Below are 16,301 nucleotides of genomic sequence, written 5' to 3' on the forward strand. Positions count from 1 at the left end.
ATTTATCAGTTCTTAGTTATCACTATAATGTCAATGTGTTCTTGCAACTGTAGACATAAAACAGACTTTTGCCTTACTTTCTAAGCTGACACTTGGATGAGTGAATTCTCTTCTTTTCTCTGTTGTCATTTAAAGACAGTGATATTCTTTTTAATTCCCTCTTTCTCTTCTCCAGCGATGACAATGCAGTTCATAAGCCATCGGTTCCCTGACTATCATGACCCAACTATAGGTGAGTAGAGCTTATTTTCTTTTTCAATACCTTTCAATATCTCTGCCTATTCTACATTGTCATACGCTGAGAAGATGCTCCTAAATAGCACTTAGATAGAAGCAAGATTTGTAAACTTTAGATTAAACGCCAATTTTGTAATGACAATTAAATTGTGTCATGGTCATATTATAGTTTCTTATTCCAGAAATACGTTGTATAAAATCTCTCTCAACAACAGATTTGTGGTTTCATGATCTATAACTACTAATGTTTGTGCAATTATAATCACAGAATACAAACAAAAAAAATGTTATAAGATAGAAAGCAGTCTTTCAAAATACTAAAATAATTCAAAAACACCAGTCTGGAGTGTGGTTTTTAAAGTTTAGTTATTTCAGTACCGTTTTCCACTATTAAATTCTTAGTTCACATTCTGTACAAAATTCAAGTGATTACTGAACTTAATACATTGGAGTTGTGCTCTGGTATCACATGGTCTGCTATGTGCATTGGGTTTACTTGCATTATAAATTTAAGTACTGATAAGTATTCACATGTATCTGCATTACACTGAAATACACTACAGATGATGACTATTGCATGATTATATGGCTGGAGTACAGTGGGACAGTCTGAGCTGGAAGAGAAGTCAGGGATGTATTCTGTTTGACTGAACTTCCACTTCTAAAACAGTTAAGGTGTGTACAAATGTGGAAGATATATACAGGGTATAAACCCAAATAATTTAATGCCTTGAACAGCCTTGGATTCATGATGTTGTATTAGGTATCATATATGCATGTCCTGCCAGACACCTGGTGAACACCAAGCTGAGCATGAGGCAGAAATGTTCCTTTGCATCAGGGAAGGCTCATGGTATCCTGGACATCATTAGCAGCAGTGTTGACAGCAGGTTAAGGGAGGTGAGGTGATCCTTCCCCTCTCTACTCAGTACTGTTGAGGCCACACCTGGAAACCTGTTCCTGGTTATGAGCTCCCCAGTACAGGAGAGCACTGGTATAGTTTGGCCTGAGAGTCTGTGGAGCCTCCATCCATGGAGATATTCAAAACTGTATAGATGTAGTCCTGGGCAGCCTGTTCTAGGTGGCCCTGCTTGAGTAGGGTTTTGGACTAAATGAACACCAGAAGTCCCTGACAACCTCAATGATTCTGTGACTCCATGATGTCAAAAATGATTGCCAAAAAAATTATTTTCTTGCTGTTGAGCATCTTTTGGGCATTAGTATAATTATTAATATACATTAATGTAGTAAAAAATGTATGTGTCATTGAGGTAGGAATCAGCAGAATTTAATGTTTATTCATTCAACAGTGGCTTTATTAGTTAGTTCTACTTATACTGAAAAGTCCCTTGAATTAATAGGGACTATCCATGTGTAATGTTCACTTATACCAAGGAGAAGATGGCAGAATCTGGGCCTGATAAGAGGGAGGAAATAAAAAATATTAACATTTACAGAGATTGCTTTTGGGAAAAAAAAAAAAAAAAAAAAAAAAAAAAAAAAAAAAAAAAAAAAAGCTTTTTCACCCCCTTCAGCCAGAACAATTTTTTGTTATCTTTGAAATTTTCAAGTATTTCAAACTCAGGTTTGACCTCTATAAAATTACTGTGTTGTTAAGTAGAGTAGCTAATGATAGTATTTCTTACAATTTTTTATTTCTATAGTATTCCACATTTCCTGGACATTAACTCCTGGTAAACTGTGGTATTTTAATGACACAAAAAAAAAAAAAAAAATCATAAACCCTTCATGCCACTACTAATTTTATAACCATTAAAAATATTATAAAATGAAAAATGAGAAGTGTCAGCTCTAAAGAAGGTAAATACTACTATGGAATTCCTACAAATTCATTTGTTGCACTCAGGGAAAAAATAATCATTAAATCTAATTTGAAAAGAAGAACATTAGTAGTTACTGACACCATTAAGTTATGTACATATCCCCATCTCTATTATTAACTATCCACCAGCCATCTGTATTTATCCATGTATTGTATCTTGTCACAATCTTAACTTATTGGTCTCTAGACACTACCACAATATGAATAATAGATAATCATGAAGAGAAGGAAAGCTTATGATGCATTGTAAGTGCATACTGCAGGAATGCCTAGAGGACCTGATCAGGATGAAGGTCTCCTTGAGTAAGAGACAGATTCTACTCAGTAAAACCAACACTCTAAATAAGAGAAGAGACAGGGAGATAGAGAATAGAGAAATGAAATATTGAATTCTAACTCACACAGCTGGCTAGAGGCAAAACTGGAAGTACAATTCTGAGTTTTATCTGTTCAGCACTTCTGTCTTTCAGAACATGCTGAAGACATCCTGAGAAAGACTTATTTCTATTCATGCTCTAAAACATGTACTAAACAGCAAAGTGTAATCTTGGGCTAAGTACATCTGTTTCCTCTTGGGTAAATTTGTGATATGACCCCTCAAAATTGTACATAAACCCCCAAAACAAGTAGGAGGAATAATTTGTTATATGACCTGTAATAATAAACATATATGTTTTAAAATCTCAGTACACTGAAAAAGGTTAATCTGCTGAAATTGCTTTTATTACTTTTGAGCCCCTGCTCTCGAATCACAGAATTCATCTCATGTTTTTTTGTACATCCACTGGTAGTCATATTTTAACTATTGTTCATCAGTCTAAAAAAATATTAGGTGATCCACAGTGAGCATATCCAGGGCTAAGACTATGCTGATAGGAGTTGTCAGAGGAGAGGTTATTCCTCGGAGGTCTCAAGAGGCTAGACACAAACAGATGTTTCGTGTCACAGTGAAGTTACCATGTTGGGGCAGAACAGTGATCTGTCTAGTCAGAGTTTTGTTTCTCACAGTAACCCAGCAGGAGATGATGAGGAAAAAAACCCAGGCCACGTATGAAGTATATCTATATCTTCACTGTGGCAGAGTGGTAAAGCAGAAAATTGAACATGGCTTTTTAGCTATGTCTGAGATCACTGATCTTTCTTGGATATCAATATATTGCCTTTCCTTTGTGTCATACATTTTAGGTCACTTTCATTCCTCAGCAATTTGTATCCTGTTTATGAAACTCAGGAGCTGTTCTGAACTTCTCTGGGCACACTGACCTCAGGTTTTAGTGTACTTCTTTGGAAATACCTTGCTCTGCCTTCCTGTGAATTTATTTGTCTTTGGGCATTTAAAGGAATAACATTTTCTGTAGGTGTCATTGAGGGGGTGATATTCTCTGGAAATAACAAAAAAAAAAATTCTATGATGTGTTAATGATAATTCACAGATTTCCAGTATTAACCAATCTGCTGAATTTACTGTTCTCCAGTTGCGTTTTAAGATAAGGTGTATTATTTCTTTTGCTTTACATGGACATAAGAATCTAATAAATACCCACGTAGTTTCCTGATGTTTTTGCACTAGCTCCCCCATTCTCTATGTTTTTATGGTGTAAAATTATGGTAGCATCATCCACGATGCTTAACTGTACAAATTTAGCCATGATTAAAGTAAGTGGTGCTGACAGAATTGATACTGTACCTCCTTGCATTAGATGGGGCTTTTTCTAAGAGTTGTCCTCATAGAAATGGATGGGCAACGGACTGTGAAATAGAGGTGCCTTTGTTAATAACAACATTGTCTTTAAAATCCCAGAGGTCTATCACTTTCAGTTTTAAGAACAAGACTTCAATGACCCCTGGGGCTACTAAATGTTTATAATCACTTTTTCCATTTTAATTTTTCATTGTCCACCTTAAGCATCGACATGGGAGTGGAATAAGAATTTCAGCCGTTTTTCATTTCTATAGTTTCTTGTGAAATATACTTGCATTTAGGTAAAGAAGGCAGGGGAAAATAAACCATTCCCAAAGCACCTGAGTGTAGGACTGATATGATTTGGTATTCTAGTTGAAAAGCAGAATCAAACCACATTGAATCCACACAAAAGATCAACAAATCAATCTTGTATGACCAGTTATGAACACATACAAAAACCTGAAACAGGAAATCTACAGTAGTTTTTGCTTTAACTTAAAAGTAAATGGCTGCCACTAGTTTTCATGTTTTATTTCATAAAAGCCCAAATCCTTTCAACTCTAAGAAGTGTTCTGAAGTTTGATTCTTTTGGTATAAAGAACAAATGTTTTGTGCTGACCTATTTCTTGCTCCATAGAAACATATACATGGACAATTGACTTTTGAAGAATTTTAGAAGATTTTTTTTCTCCTTATTTTATTTCTGCTTTATACTTCATCTGTAAACTGATACGAGTGTTATTTAAGAGGAGTCTAAAGATGAGAATATATTTCTCTTTTGTCTAGTCCAACATGATGTTATGGTGAAAATTGTTTACTGTTATTGACCAGAGAATACAGAGGAATTTATCTTAAACATTGTGCAGTATTAATCATATAGCTTTAAAAATCCGGAGACATTATTTTTCTTTCTTTTCGTGACAGTCTCTAAGAACATAGATATTCTCCATCATTTCTTTTCATTGTTCTTCAACATTATGTTAGCAATGTATTAAAGTTTTTTGTTTGTTTTTTTTTATTTTTTTTTTTCCTACAGGGACTCATATCTCTATCAATATAATAGAAATACACAATTAAAATATAATGGTGCTTTGCACTTACAACTTTTTTCTGTTATCCACTGATATTTTTGGAATATTATAGGGGATCTTGATGGCAGAAATCTGCCACTACAAAGACGATGTAAAATTTTTTGTTAAAAGGATATTTAAGTTGGTACTTTATGTGATACATGTACTCATAGATTCAGATTTCATACATACCTATATTTCAAATGTGCTAATTTTGATCCTAAAAGAGCTATGCAAAAAGATTTAGAATTATTTACTTGTTTTTCTTCCTGTGTGTATCATTTGTAGAAGGAGTACCTATACTTTTGAAGAATTTACTGGATGTTGTGTTGAATATTTGAACAATTTTTTAAGACCAAGATTTTTTTAAAGACCAACATGGATTTATGAGGGAAGAGGCTGCTTTTTGTTTGTTTTTCTGTTTTGTTTTGGTTTTTGTCAGTAATTGGTGCATTTTTGTTCCAATAGGAATTTATTCAGAGAATTTCCCTGTACAGTGTGGATCAGATATAGAGTGTCAAAATAAATGATCACAATAAATGGTACCTTATAATGTATGAAACTGTTTTTTGTTTTAACTGTTTGTTTTAGTTTGGGAAAGTTGATAAGATCTTGAGATTCTCCATTTGCAGACATATAGAAATATACATATGCATATACATAAATATAGAAATAGATGTGTCAGTATTTGTTTAAAACATAGAATAAATATTAATTAAAAAGTTAAAAGTTACCTGAAGTGCTATTTTTAATGTTGGCACTTTGAGTTTAATGCCACTTCAAGTTAAAGTAGGAATAATGATTGTACTTTAGGTTTGCTACAAACATTGTTGTTCATAATCTTAAGACAGAAATATTTTATTTTTGTAAGTAAATAGGGATGGGAAAGACAAAATTCTTTTAGTATTAAACTGTATGTGGGAAAAAATTCAGAGGTTAGCACTTCATGAAAATGAAATTATTTCAGCACACATTTAATATTTATTTGTAATCAACAATGGGAACAATTTCCAAGTGACAACAGTTGTGATCATTTTCTGGAACAAATAGATAAGAGCAATTTACACTCTGTACAGTCTTTGGCAATATCAGAGAGTGTTAATGCAAGTAGAGTGGCAGGAAAGGAACCATGACATAGTGTAGCAAACTGGACAGCCTCCAAGATGCTCATTAACCATGTGACTCATCTTAAAATGAATACATAATGTAAACGAAATGTGAAAGCAGCTTCCTGTTTTGGTGAGATATCACTGCATGAGATTGTGTAAAATGAGCAGTTGAAGGCATTAAGGCTGTTTCAATGTCAACTTTAATTGAAATGGGTGTGGGATGAGAAGCACTTTAGCATTAAGCACATGAATTTCCATGAGGTTTCCTAACAAAGTAATGCATTCAACAATGCATCAAATAAACCACATTTAACTCTAATAGGATGGTGGAAATGCATGGCTGTATTTGAGAAAGAAAAGATAAAATATGACGGAAAATATTCTGAGGTTCTATAATTTGTACCAAAAAATATCTGTGTTATAAAGAATATTATATCTGTTTTCAAGGTACAATAATGAAAAAGGATAAATCAAAGGAAATGTAAACTCATTAGAAATGACAGAGTGAAAAAAAGACAAGTATGGGACATATTTACTAGATCAGTAGAGGGTCATCTTGTCACAAAAGTACTATTCAAATTCATTTTAGGGTACAAAAAATTTCTAGATCATTTCTACTCTTATCTAAAACATGTATATGTGTATACTCCATTCCTAATTTCATTCTCATTCTCATTTTCCCATACAAGATAAAATATTTGGATTGGACTGAACAAGTCATAAGTGAATTTGAGCTCCAAAATTATTATTTTCTAAAAAAAAAAAAAAAAAAATCATGTGACTGATAGATAAATAGTCATGCCTACCTTTCATTCATCATTCTCCATACATTTATTAGCTTTATCTGAGACAGGATAAACAACTCATACAAAATAATCTAGAACCACTACCGTTTGTCTCTGAAGGGTATTCAGACTGATTGTGTATACGTAGCTAAATTGCCTATGTTTATGTTCCATATTCATCATAATTTAAAATGAGAAACGAAGAATATATAAGAATACTGGAGTATACATTTGAATCATATTCTTAAACCAGTGTTTCATTTTTAGTTTTAATTTTTCTATCTGTTGGTATTGTCTGCTTTATATGCCACATTAAGAGGTTAATACTTTCAGTATAAAGCATTTTGATTTACTTTCACAAAGAGCAAACAGAGATTATGTCTACTATGTTAGGACTAAGCCTCACATTGAGACACCTAAATTAAGATATCTATACATGTGTATCTAGGTTCCAGTTATGTGTGACTTAGGGAGATTTAGGAGTGGAGATTTAGGTTTTTGCTCACTTCTCTTATCAGAGGCTTCAAAAGCCATTTGAGATGTCTTAGAGTATCCTGCTTGGGTTAAGGATCTTGAGCCAAAAGGCTGTGGATTTCCCACAGGTATTGTGTTGTCTTCATCTGGCTCCCTGTAGGTGTGACATAGGACCTATGGAGCACCAGAGCCCTTCTAGTCCAGTAAATGAAAGTCAGACAAGATTCCTGAGAGCATATCAAACAGCAAGAGTCATGTATGGGCAGCTGAATAGTGCCTATACTTCCATTAAGTGATTTTAGATACCTGTCTTGCATATAGACGCATACTTTGTAGCCAAATGTAGGTGCCTGAAACTGAAATGTAGTGCCTTCCTCAACAGCTTGTCAGAACAAGGGCCTTCACAGTTCATCATGATATCTCTCAGTGTCTGGATAGATGTCCTGAAGTGAAGGGAAGAAAATGCAGAATGAGACTTGCTATACAGTTTCTGTGTTAAGGTGGCCAAAGAAAGAAAAACTTTGACATGTGTCTGGCGGTGTAGGTGCTTCCACTGTTAAGATTTAAAACATCCCATGAATAGAAAAGGAGAGAATAGTATTAAGAAATTAATAATGCAAAAATTGATTAAACTGCCTAATTAGTTTAGATTTCAATGAGGCAACATTCTATGGCTCTACTCTTTATATTCTCATTTGGAGCAGTAACTTAATCTGAATGACCTTAATTGATAATACAGACAGTGATATGACTTGACGTTCTAATTTGTTTCAGAAATCAAACAGATGAACAACTTTGTCTATTTCTCGAGCATCTCTGCTGAACACCTGCTTAACATGGCTGGAACAGCAGAGAAAAGTGTCTCTCCCATGTGTTGCCATGAGAGACCTATGTTGCTTGTTCACATGCAAAAAAGCAGCAACACACCTTAACTGTTTGTTGTGGTTTGGGCCTGGTTGGCAGCCAAACACAACGCAGCAGTTCTCTCTCCTTTCCCTTCCGGCAATGAGAAGGGACAGAGAGCCAGGTTTGGGGTTCAAGATAGGACTGGGATGGGGAAAAATCCCCCTTTTATGATCACGAGCAAAAGGCAGACTCGTTAGGGGAAGAAAAAACCCATATGTTTATTACAGACACTAACAACACGTAACAGAGTAGGACAGTGAGAAGCATTGCCACATCTTGAGAACACCTTCCCCCCACCCCTCCCTTCTTCCTGGGCTCAGTTCTGCTCCCGATATCTCTACCTCCTCCCCCAGCGGTGCAGGGACAGGGAATGGGGGGTGCAGTCAGTACTGCCGCTGCTTCCATCATCAGTGGGGGGAGCTTCTGGAACTTGTTCCTCCTGCTCCATCGTGGTCCCCCTCTCACAGGAGACAGTCCTCCACAAACTTTCTCTGACTTGAATTCCTCCCATGGTCTGCAGTGTTCCCCACACTGCTCTGTCATGGGTCACTAACTTCCTCCGACTGGATTCCCTCCCACGGCTGCAGCCCTTCCCGAGCTGCTCCAGCGTGGGACTCCCCCACATGCTGCAATCCTCCCAGCACTGAATTACAGCAACGGGGCTACCTTTTCCCACGAGATCCTGGCCTTCTTCGGGCACAGAACCTTGATCAGGTGAGCAGGAGCAACAGGCCATAAATCAGTGTCTGCTCCACTGTAGATCTTCCTGGGTAGCGGGGGGGGGCCCGCCCTGCCATCTCACCACAGGATACAGGGGGGTCTCTGCTCCGGCACACCACCCCCCTCCTTTCTTCCTCCATTCTTCCACTGACATTGGTGTTCACGCAGCTGCAGCAAATCGTCCTCACAAGTCCCACTGCCCGTCACCACGTCCCTTCTTAAATACGTTATCGCAGAGCTGCAGCTGATTGGCTCAGTTTTCCAAACAGAAGTGGAGCTGATTTGGAGCTGGGGGAGCTTCGAGAAGCTTCTCACAGGGGGCCGCCCCGATAGCCTCCTCCCCTGCCGCCAAAAACACTCCACCACTCACTCAACCCAGGACACTGTTAATGGTTCATATTTATTATTTTCTATCCTCTATTAACTCTCTTCAAGTTAGAAGTAAAATATATTCCTGCTTTGGCAATCATCTCCTCTCCACTAAATAAATTGTCAACGAAGGATCAAAGCACAGTGTATAACCCTTCTATTCCTCCTAAAAACCTCAAAGTTTAATTGTATACAGGCTAAACAGAGAGAGAGGAAAGATAATCAAGAATGTTATAGAAGTGTGACCTTGTGCTTGCTATTCTTAAGCACTGATTAGCCAGATTAAAATTGAGGAAGGAAAAAACCCCTTTTTCTCATAACTGTGACAATATAAAAATATTTGTGTGGTATATCTTAAAATAATATTAATATTAATAATAATAATGAAACAATTTTATTATAATACTTTCATAATGATATGTACCATATTTAGTATCTAGAAAGAGTCAACCAAGAAGAGAAACCATTGTTAAAATATTTTTGTCTGTTTTACATGAAACAGGCTCTTTATTTTTTTTGTATCAGTTTCACACAGGCAGAAAATCACTATCGCAGCAACTGGTGTTTCTGATTTGACTCAATCCAACAATCCTCACTTCCCCCTGCTCTGGTTCACCATCTCTAATTGATCCATCTAATAAACTGAAGTGTCAAAAAGCATTGAAGGGTGCTTCTCTACTACCGAAGAGGTTATTATCAGCGCTGAGATCTTCAGGCCACCAGTCAGGCCTACAGTGATACTCCAAACATAGACTAATCACAGAAAATTGGGACATCTCCTTCTTAGACTCTTAGCTACCGTAGGTTTTTAGTAGAGTTTTATATACACACTTTTACTGGATTGAGTCACTCATATAACCTGGGGAATTCAGTTCATATCCTACAGATCCTGATTGGGTATAATTGTGAGCAGAGTGTACATCTCGCTGCTGACATTAAGGTGGGAGAATTTATATATTTATCCAGAACTATAAACCACAATGAAGTCGCATGCAGGTTTTGGTTTTGAATTCATAACGTAAATGTACAGAAGTTCTAGAGCATGATTCATCTCACCCTAACATCTGCATCTCAATTTAGTGTTATGACTCAGACTGGATAGCCCAGAGGGTCATAAAGGTTTTGTGATCGTCTTAGGTTATATTGAAGAGAAACCACACCAAACAACCTGTTAAAACGTTTAATTTGTGGCAGAAAAAAATTAAACTTGGAAACAATAGTAAGTGATGTGGCCTCCTGTTGAAAAATTTATACGAAAAATAAGAAAGGAAATAAAATAAAAGGAAGGGATAGAAAGAGAGCCAATTAATCTATATTGTCATCTCAGGTTCCAGTATTGTCTCAAGTCCAGTAATCTTGGGAGGTGCACACCCAGTAATGTTCTCTGCCACCCTTTAAGTTCATTTTATGGGCTGATTTGCATACTAGACAAAGAGAAGTAGGTATTCCATTAACACATTTGCATGAGAGGTGAGGAAAAGGCAGAGCATGGGTCCTGCACATGTGTTGAAGGAGGATGGGGTGCTTTAACCCTTTCATCCAGTTGAGTCGGTGGTCATGATCTCCCTCTGTTATCGTTACCTTTACCCCAGTTACCACAGATTTTGCTCACTTCATGCTTCTTAAGCAATCATCCAGACTCTGGCTCCTTCTGGGGAAGGATGTGTCCCTCTTATCAATCTTTTAGCTCTTCTTCAAGGGTACAGTCACTACCAAGGCCTGCATTGTTTATACAAAGTATCAAGCTTACACAATAGAGCCAATGTTTAGCAGTCCTCCTCAGAAAATCCATGCAGTACATTCAATAACTTGGCAATACAACTGCAGGGGAACAGAGCTGTGTACCCTTCTATTCACTCTATGCTTCCTTAGGCAAACAGTTTGTTCCTTCGATGAATGTTTGAGGCATTAGCTCCTTCAGTTCCTCAGTTAATAAGATGAATAATGCTCTCAAATGTGAAATGCTATAAAGAAAGCCTAGGTTCTTACAGCTAAAGCAGGGTGGAATGTCATGATATGTGGCAATTGAGGAGCTTCAAAGATGCTGGAAATTATATGACTGAAGTTAGAGTGAATACTTGAGTCATTCTGTGTCTTTAGCCCAGTGGTTCTGTTATAGGTATCACAGCTCATGCACAATGATGATAATTATGATTAGGATCATGAATTTAGAAGGAGATTAAGATTTATAATCCATAAATAAGGTCACCAGTGGAAATCTTGCTTACTTATTAGCTGTATATCATGATTTGTAAAAATATTCTGTAATCTATTTTTGAAATGAGAGACACTCATGCTATGGTTTCCTAGAGGTGTCTGATTTATCACACTCAATTCGAAATTATTCATCACAGGACAAATGTCTCCATTAACCTTTCTTTCATGGAAGCCGGCAGCCATCTACACCTTACCATGCCATGCTAATAGCCACGTAGATGTAGTCAACTTGTTAATTACTCCCCTTGAAATGAGAAGAAGAGAATTTGTAGCTGTCAGATCCTCCTACTCAGTAGCACAATCATGGACTTGAAAGAGTAGTGAAATTGCTACCTGCTATCCTTGTTCCCCAGGATAAGGGTACTTGGACTCCTGTTAATTATCATGTTTTGATTAAACAGAAGTACTTTGTTCACTTTGTTCATGTACATCTTTGAAGTAAATGACATTTTTTCTAGTAGCAGAGAAAGTAATGATGTGCCTTTATTAAATATTAGTAGCACCATGTAAATTGCAAGTGGTTTCTAACAGAAAAGCAAGTGCTACAGAAAAGGTTTGCCTGAGTTATCTTTAACCTTGATTTGCAAAAATGTTAACATTTGTAAGAAAACATATTTTCTCTTCAAGATCTAGTTCTGAGAAAAATATTTGTCACTCAAATAGTCTTGTTCACATAGGTGGGACACTATAAACAAAATTTAGCCTGTTTAGAGGACTGCAGTACAAGGTCTGAAGAAGAATTAAGAGAGTTTTCTGGTCAGCAAGTCATATACTCTATAATTGTTTATACAAATTTAGTCACATCTGTCCATGTTTGCAGATTAAAATCATAAAGTGTGGCTTTGCTGATAACAACATTTGCATCGGGACTGGTAGTTACTGCACTGGGCCAAATTATTCAGATTGACTTTGTCAGTCTTTTATCGAAATCTCTGCTGTATCTCAGCCTCTGCAGAAGCCCATCATTTATAGGAGATTATCTATACTACATTCAGGGGAGCCCTGGATTTCACAAAATGTTATGTAAGAAAGCAGTCAGCTTCTCTGTCCATATGTTTATGGGAAAGAAGGAAGAAGGGCATATTGTTTTCTAGACTTCACCTTGGTTATATGAACTGTAGTTAGAACTTGATCAAAATTCTTTAATGATTCTGTTTTTCATGGGATCTTGTGAACATGCATTTTGCTTTTATTAATAATTACATTTTAAAGGGCAAAATGCTTATCTGCAGCTAAAAAATAAAATGTTGCAAATAGTAAAAAAAAATAAATATATATATTGTAATAATATGAAAATATCCTATGTTTCTATAGCAGAAGACCTTTGCATTGGATTTTTTTGTGTTTAATTTTCAATTTGTTCCTGGTTCTTATTTTTTTCAAGATTAGGTAAGTAGTTTTACATACTGCAGGTACTCCACATAGGGACTAATTTATGATACTCTCCTCTTGCCCATCCAGATACTCTCAGTCTTACATGCCTCTCTGTGTTTGTATATGCAGGTACTTACATACCAATGCACAAATATATAAAACCATACAGATATCAGATATATATGTATATATATAATGAAGTTCATCATGGGAATGGATAAATATCAGTAGTCAGTTTAGAAGGATATGTTGACTTGTTACATCAGAATATTGAGTCATAACTGAAGTAAAAGACCTATGATGCATTAAAATCAGCATGAAAGCATTCACTGTATGGAGGGCATGTAATAGTGGAGAAAGAAGTTTTTGTAGTCAGTATTGTTATAAATGGAAGGTGGCTTTGATTGACTTCTGTGGAGCATTTGCTACTATGAATGCAGCCTGAAGGTGTTATGTTCATATATACTGTTATAATTTCTTTGTAACATATAAAAACTTCAAGATCAGACTGTGTAAGGTGCTGTATGACCAGGGAATGCAGCAATGAGTTTGCCTTGCTGGTCACTTAGGTCTTATATTTTTGACCTGATCTATCTGAAGGTGGATAACTTACCCTGAATATTCCCTTACACATTGTGCTTTGTCTCCTTGATGAGTACATATAGATGAAAATCTCTTTCATGCAACACATTGTGAAACGAAATCACTCTTAAATTCAGTTCTTCTTGAAAGCCATCCAGACCATTGTCTTATTTTCCAACAGTTGTGTTTGTAAACATCATGATATTGAGGATACAAAGGGAGAAGACAAACCAGGTTTAACTGATTTAAAGTTCCATTCACTCAGATTTCTGTTCAAACAAAACATTTTAGAGAACAGATAATGCTTATTTTTTGAGTTTACCACAGACTAAGTGAGATTAAGTTGCTTTTGCTTCTCCATCTTTTCAGCAGATAATGAAAAGGTACAATAATAATGAAACTGCAATCTGACATTGAAGAAGAAGTGCTTGTAGATATCTATAGGTACAACTGAAATAAATGAATAAATAAATAAAGACAGCAGAAAGTGCAATGGATAACCCATTTCCCAATCTGGAAGGCACTGAGTGCATTTCAGGTCACGGACAAAGCTGTCATGTAAGTACCCAAAGCTGAAAATCAATCAGGCTCCTCAGCAGCTGTATGTTATCAATCTTGCCCTGCAGAGCACAGATCTGAAGCTTTAGGCATAATGGCATTAAAAGAGGAGCACTGTGGTGAGGTGAGAACCAAACAGAACGCCTATTAAACTGAGGAAGCTTTTAGTCTTATTATTGTAACCAGATGCAGACAGAGTACGGTCAACGGAAGCTTGAATCTAAGTTAAAGGAGATAAGTATGACAATGGAAATGACTCAGTTAAAAACTACTAATAACAAATAATCAAACTGTATGGTACTTAATGGGCCTAAACTTAAATTGTTATTGTGCTGTAACGATTCTGGATACCCAACAGGTAATTTAGGCCCTGTCCCCACCCAGGTATTTAGGCACCATTTTTCATTAATGGTAGCAGGATTAAGTGCAGAGGTTTATTTGAGGATCTGGGCATAGTCTAGTTATGCTTCTACTTTTAACTGAAGATACTAGCAGTACTTATTTCAGGAGGACAAAATCATGTAAAAGTTATGAGTTGTTTTGCTCTTTTGTTTGCAGAATTAGAGTACTTTGTATTTCTACTTGTGTTGCAGTTACCTTAATGAAACAGTTTGAATCCTAGAATATTATTTTGATTTTAGTTTAAAAATATGATTTTGTTTAACATGAAGTTACAGTAGCTCTGAGAACATAAAGTACACTAAGGCCCTTAGGATTAAGCAACTAGTATGCTGTGTGCCTTTGAACATTATAAGAATTGTCATGGATTCTGAATTAACGCAATGGGTACTGGTTATGGATCTTGACTTGAAACAATAGGTACCAGAGGAAAACTGTTTTGGTTGGAAAGATCGGCCAAGGGAGAGGTGAACATTAACCAAAGGTGGAAGTGAGCATGCGCAAGGATGGAGTTCAATCAGCCGACACAGTGATGAAGACTATCAACGACCACCAGAGACCCCCATCCAGTATAACCACGCATGCATTAGAGACATTTGTATATGATAATAATTTCCAAGAAATAACATGAATATGCTAATCATTGCCCTCCCCCCATTCTATTTAAATCAATTAGTGAGGATGACCAATGATTTCTGCAGAATAGGAATATAGGTAAGGTGAGGTAACTAAAAGCCAATCATTATAAAGGTCAACTTCAACGTTATGGAATTATTGATCTTATGTAACTATGACTCTGCTGAAAAAGTGTATAAATATGTTGTGCTTTGTACCTATCAATGAACACGTCTTTGGCGGAGTTATCCCCCATGTTCCCCAGCGCTGGAATAAAGAAGTGCCTGCTTATCTCCTTTGTGTAGATAAGTTCTATTCTCGATTGCGACCGCTAACACTTGCATCTTTATTCTTTGAAATCATGAATTATCTTATGAGCACTGAAGGATTTGTATGTGCCACTGAGATACAGGGACCTCTGGAACAGAACACAGTAGTTAGTTAAGAGCATGTCATAACATTGAACAAAGGCTAAATAAAGGAAAAGAAGATTTGCATCTTCATTTGAAATGAATACATAGAGGTGGAATGTACAGCAGTAATATACATTTGAATTTAGCCAGGCTATTTGAAAATGACATTACAGAATCTTTTCTGAAGACATATGTGGCCAAGATCTTGGTATAATATTTCATCTGAAAATATGTTTATGGTAATTTGAATGCTAAAATGAAAACTGAAAGATAGAAAATGCTGTGGTTCTCATCATGCAACTGAATGTATAATGAATAAATGTATGAACTCATTTTAAGATGAACACTTAACATGACTAATGCTTTGTTTCTTCTCAAATTATTTTAATTTTCTCAAGGCCTACACTATAGCCTACACTATATAAGATTAGCAGAGAGGTACTATCTGCATTACATGCTGCATTACTTACCTGCTGCTCTTTCACAGAAACGAGAGATGTTTAAAATGTGTGGTTACTGAAGGAAAAGTTTCCATCTGTGGGCTTGGAATGGCAGTGATAATTTTTATTCTGTTCTGCAAATAATCACCAAGATTCTTTTGCTCGGAATGATGTTGTCTGTTACTATCATTTTATAGGCAGAAGCAGACAATTTGTGCTGTTAACATAAAACAGTAAAACCTAAAAGATCTGACAAAGACCTGACAAAGCTAAACAAATAACAGCATAATGGTGAACAGAGTTCAATGCTGAGAAATAAAGAGCAGCAGCACTGGAAAACACAGTCTAAAGTATTGTTAATATCTGATATAATGTAGAATCATGAAACAGTAGACAGAACTGGAAATAGTATAGTTAAATATCCTAGTTACTAGTCTCGTACTAATTTTCCTACTTGCTTTATTTTAAAAGATGCTGCTATCTATGTAAACATTTACAGAATACAA

The 16,301-nt window shown here is 36.1% G+C and overlaps 1 protein-coding gene across 6 annotated transcripts in view; it reads left to right on the forward strand.

The window, feature by feature from the left end:
• RIT2 (Ras like without CAAX 2) overlaps nucleotides 1-16,301 on the forward strand; it is a 184,881-nt gene that overhangs the window by 58,359 nt on the left and 110,221 nt on the right. For all 6 annotated transcript variants that reach the window (XM_033011206.1, XM_033011205.2, XM_033011208.1 and 3 more), the window contains exon 3: nucleotides 176-232. In XM_033011206.1, the coding sequence (XP_032867097.1) occupies nucleotides 176-232 (57 nt within the window). The remainder of the gene's footprint in view (nucleotides 1-175; nucleotides 233-16,301) is intronic.

The sequence above is a fragment of the Tyto alba genome, unplaced genomic scaffold (genome assembly GCF_018691265.1).
Source record: "Tyto alba isolate M040663 unplaced genomic scaffold, T.alba_DEE_v4.0 Super-Scaffold_42, whole genome shotgun sequence".
In the NCBI taxonomy this organism is placed as follows: Eukaryota; Metazoa; Chordata; class Aves; order Strigiformes; family Tytonidae; genus Tyto; species Tyto alba.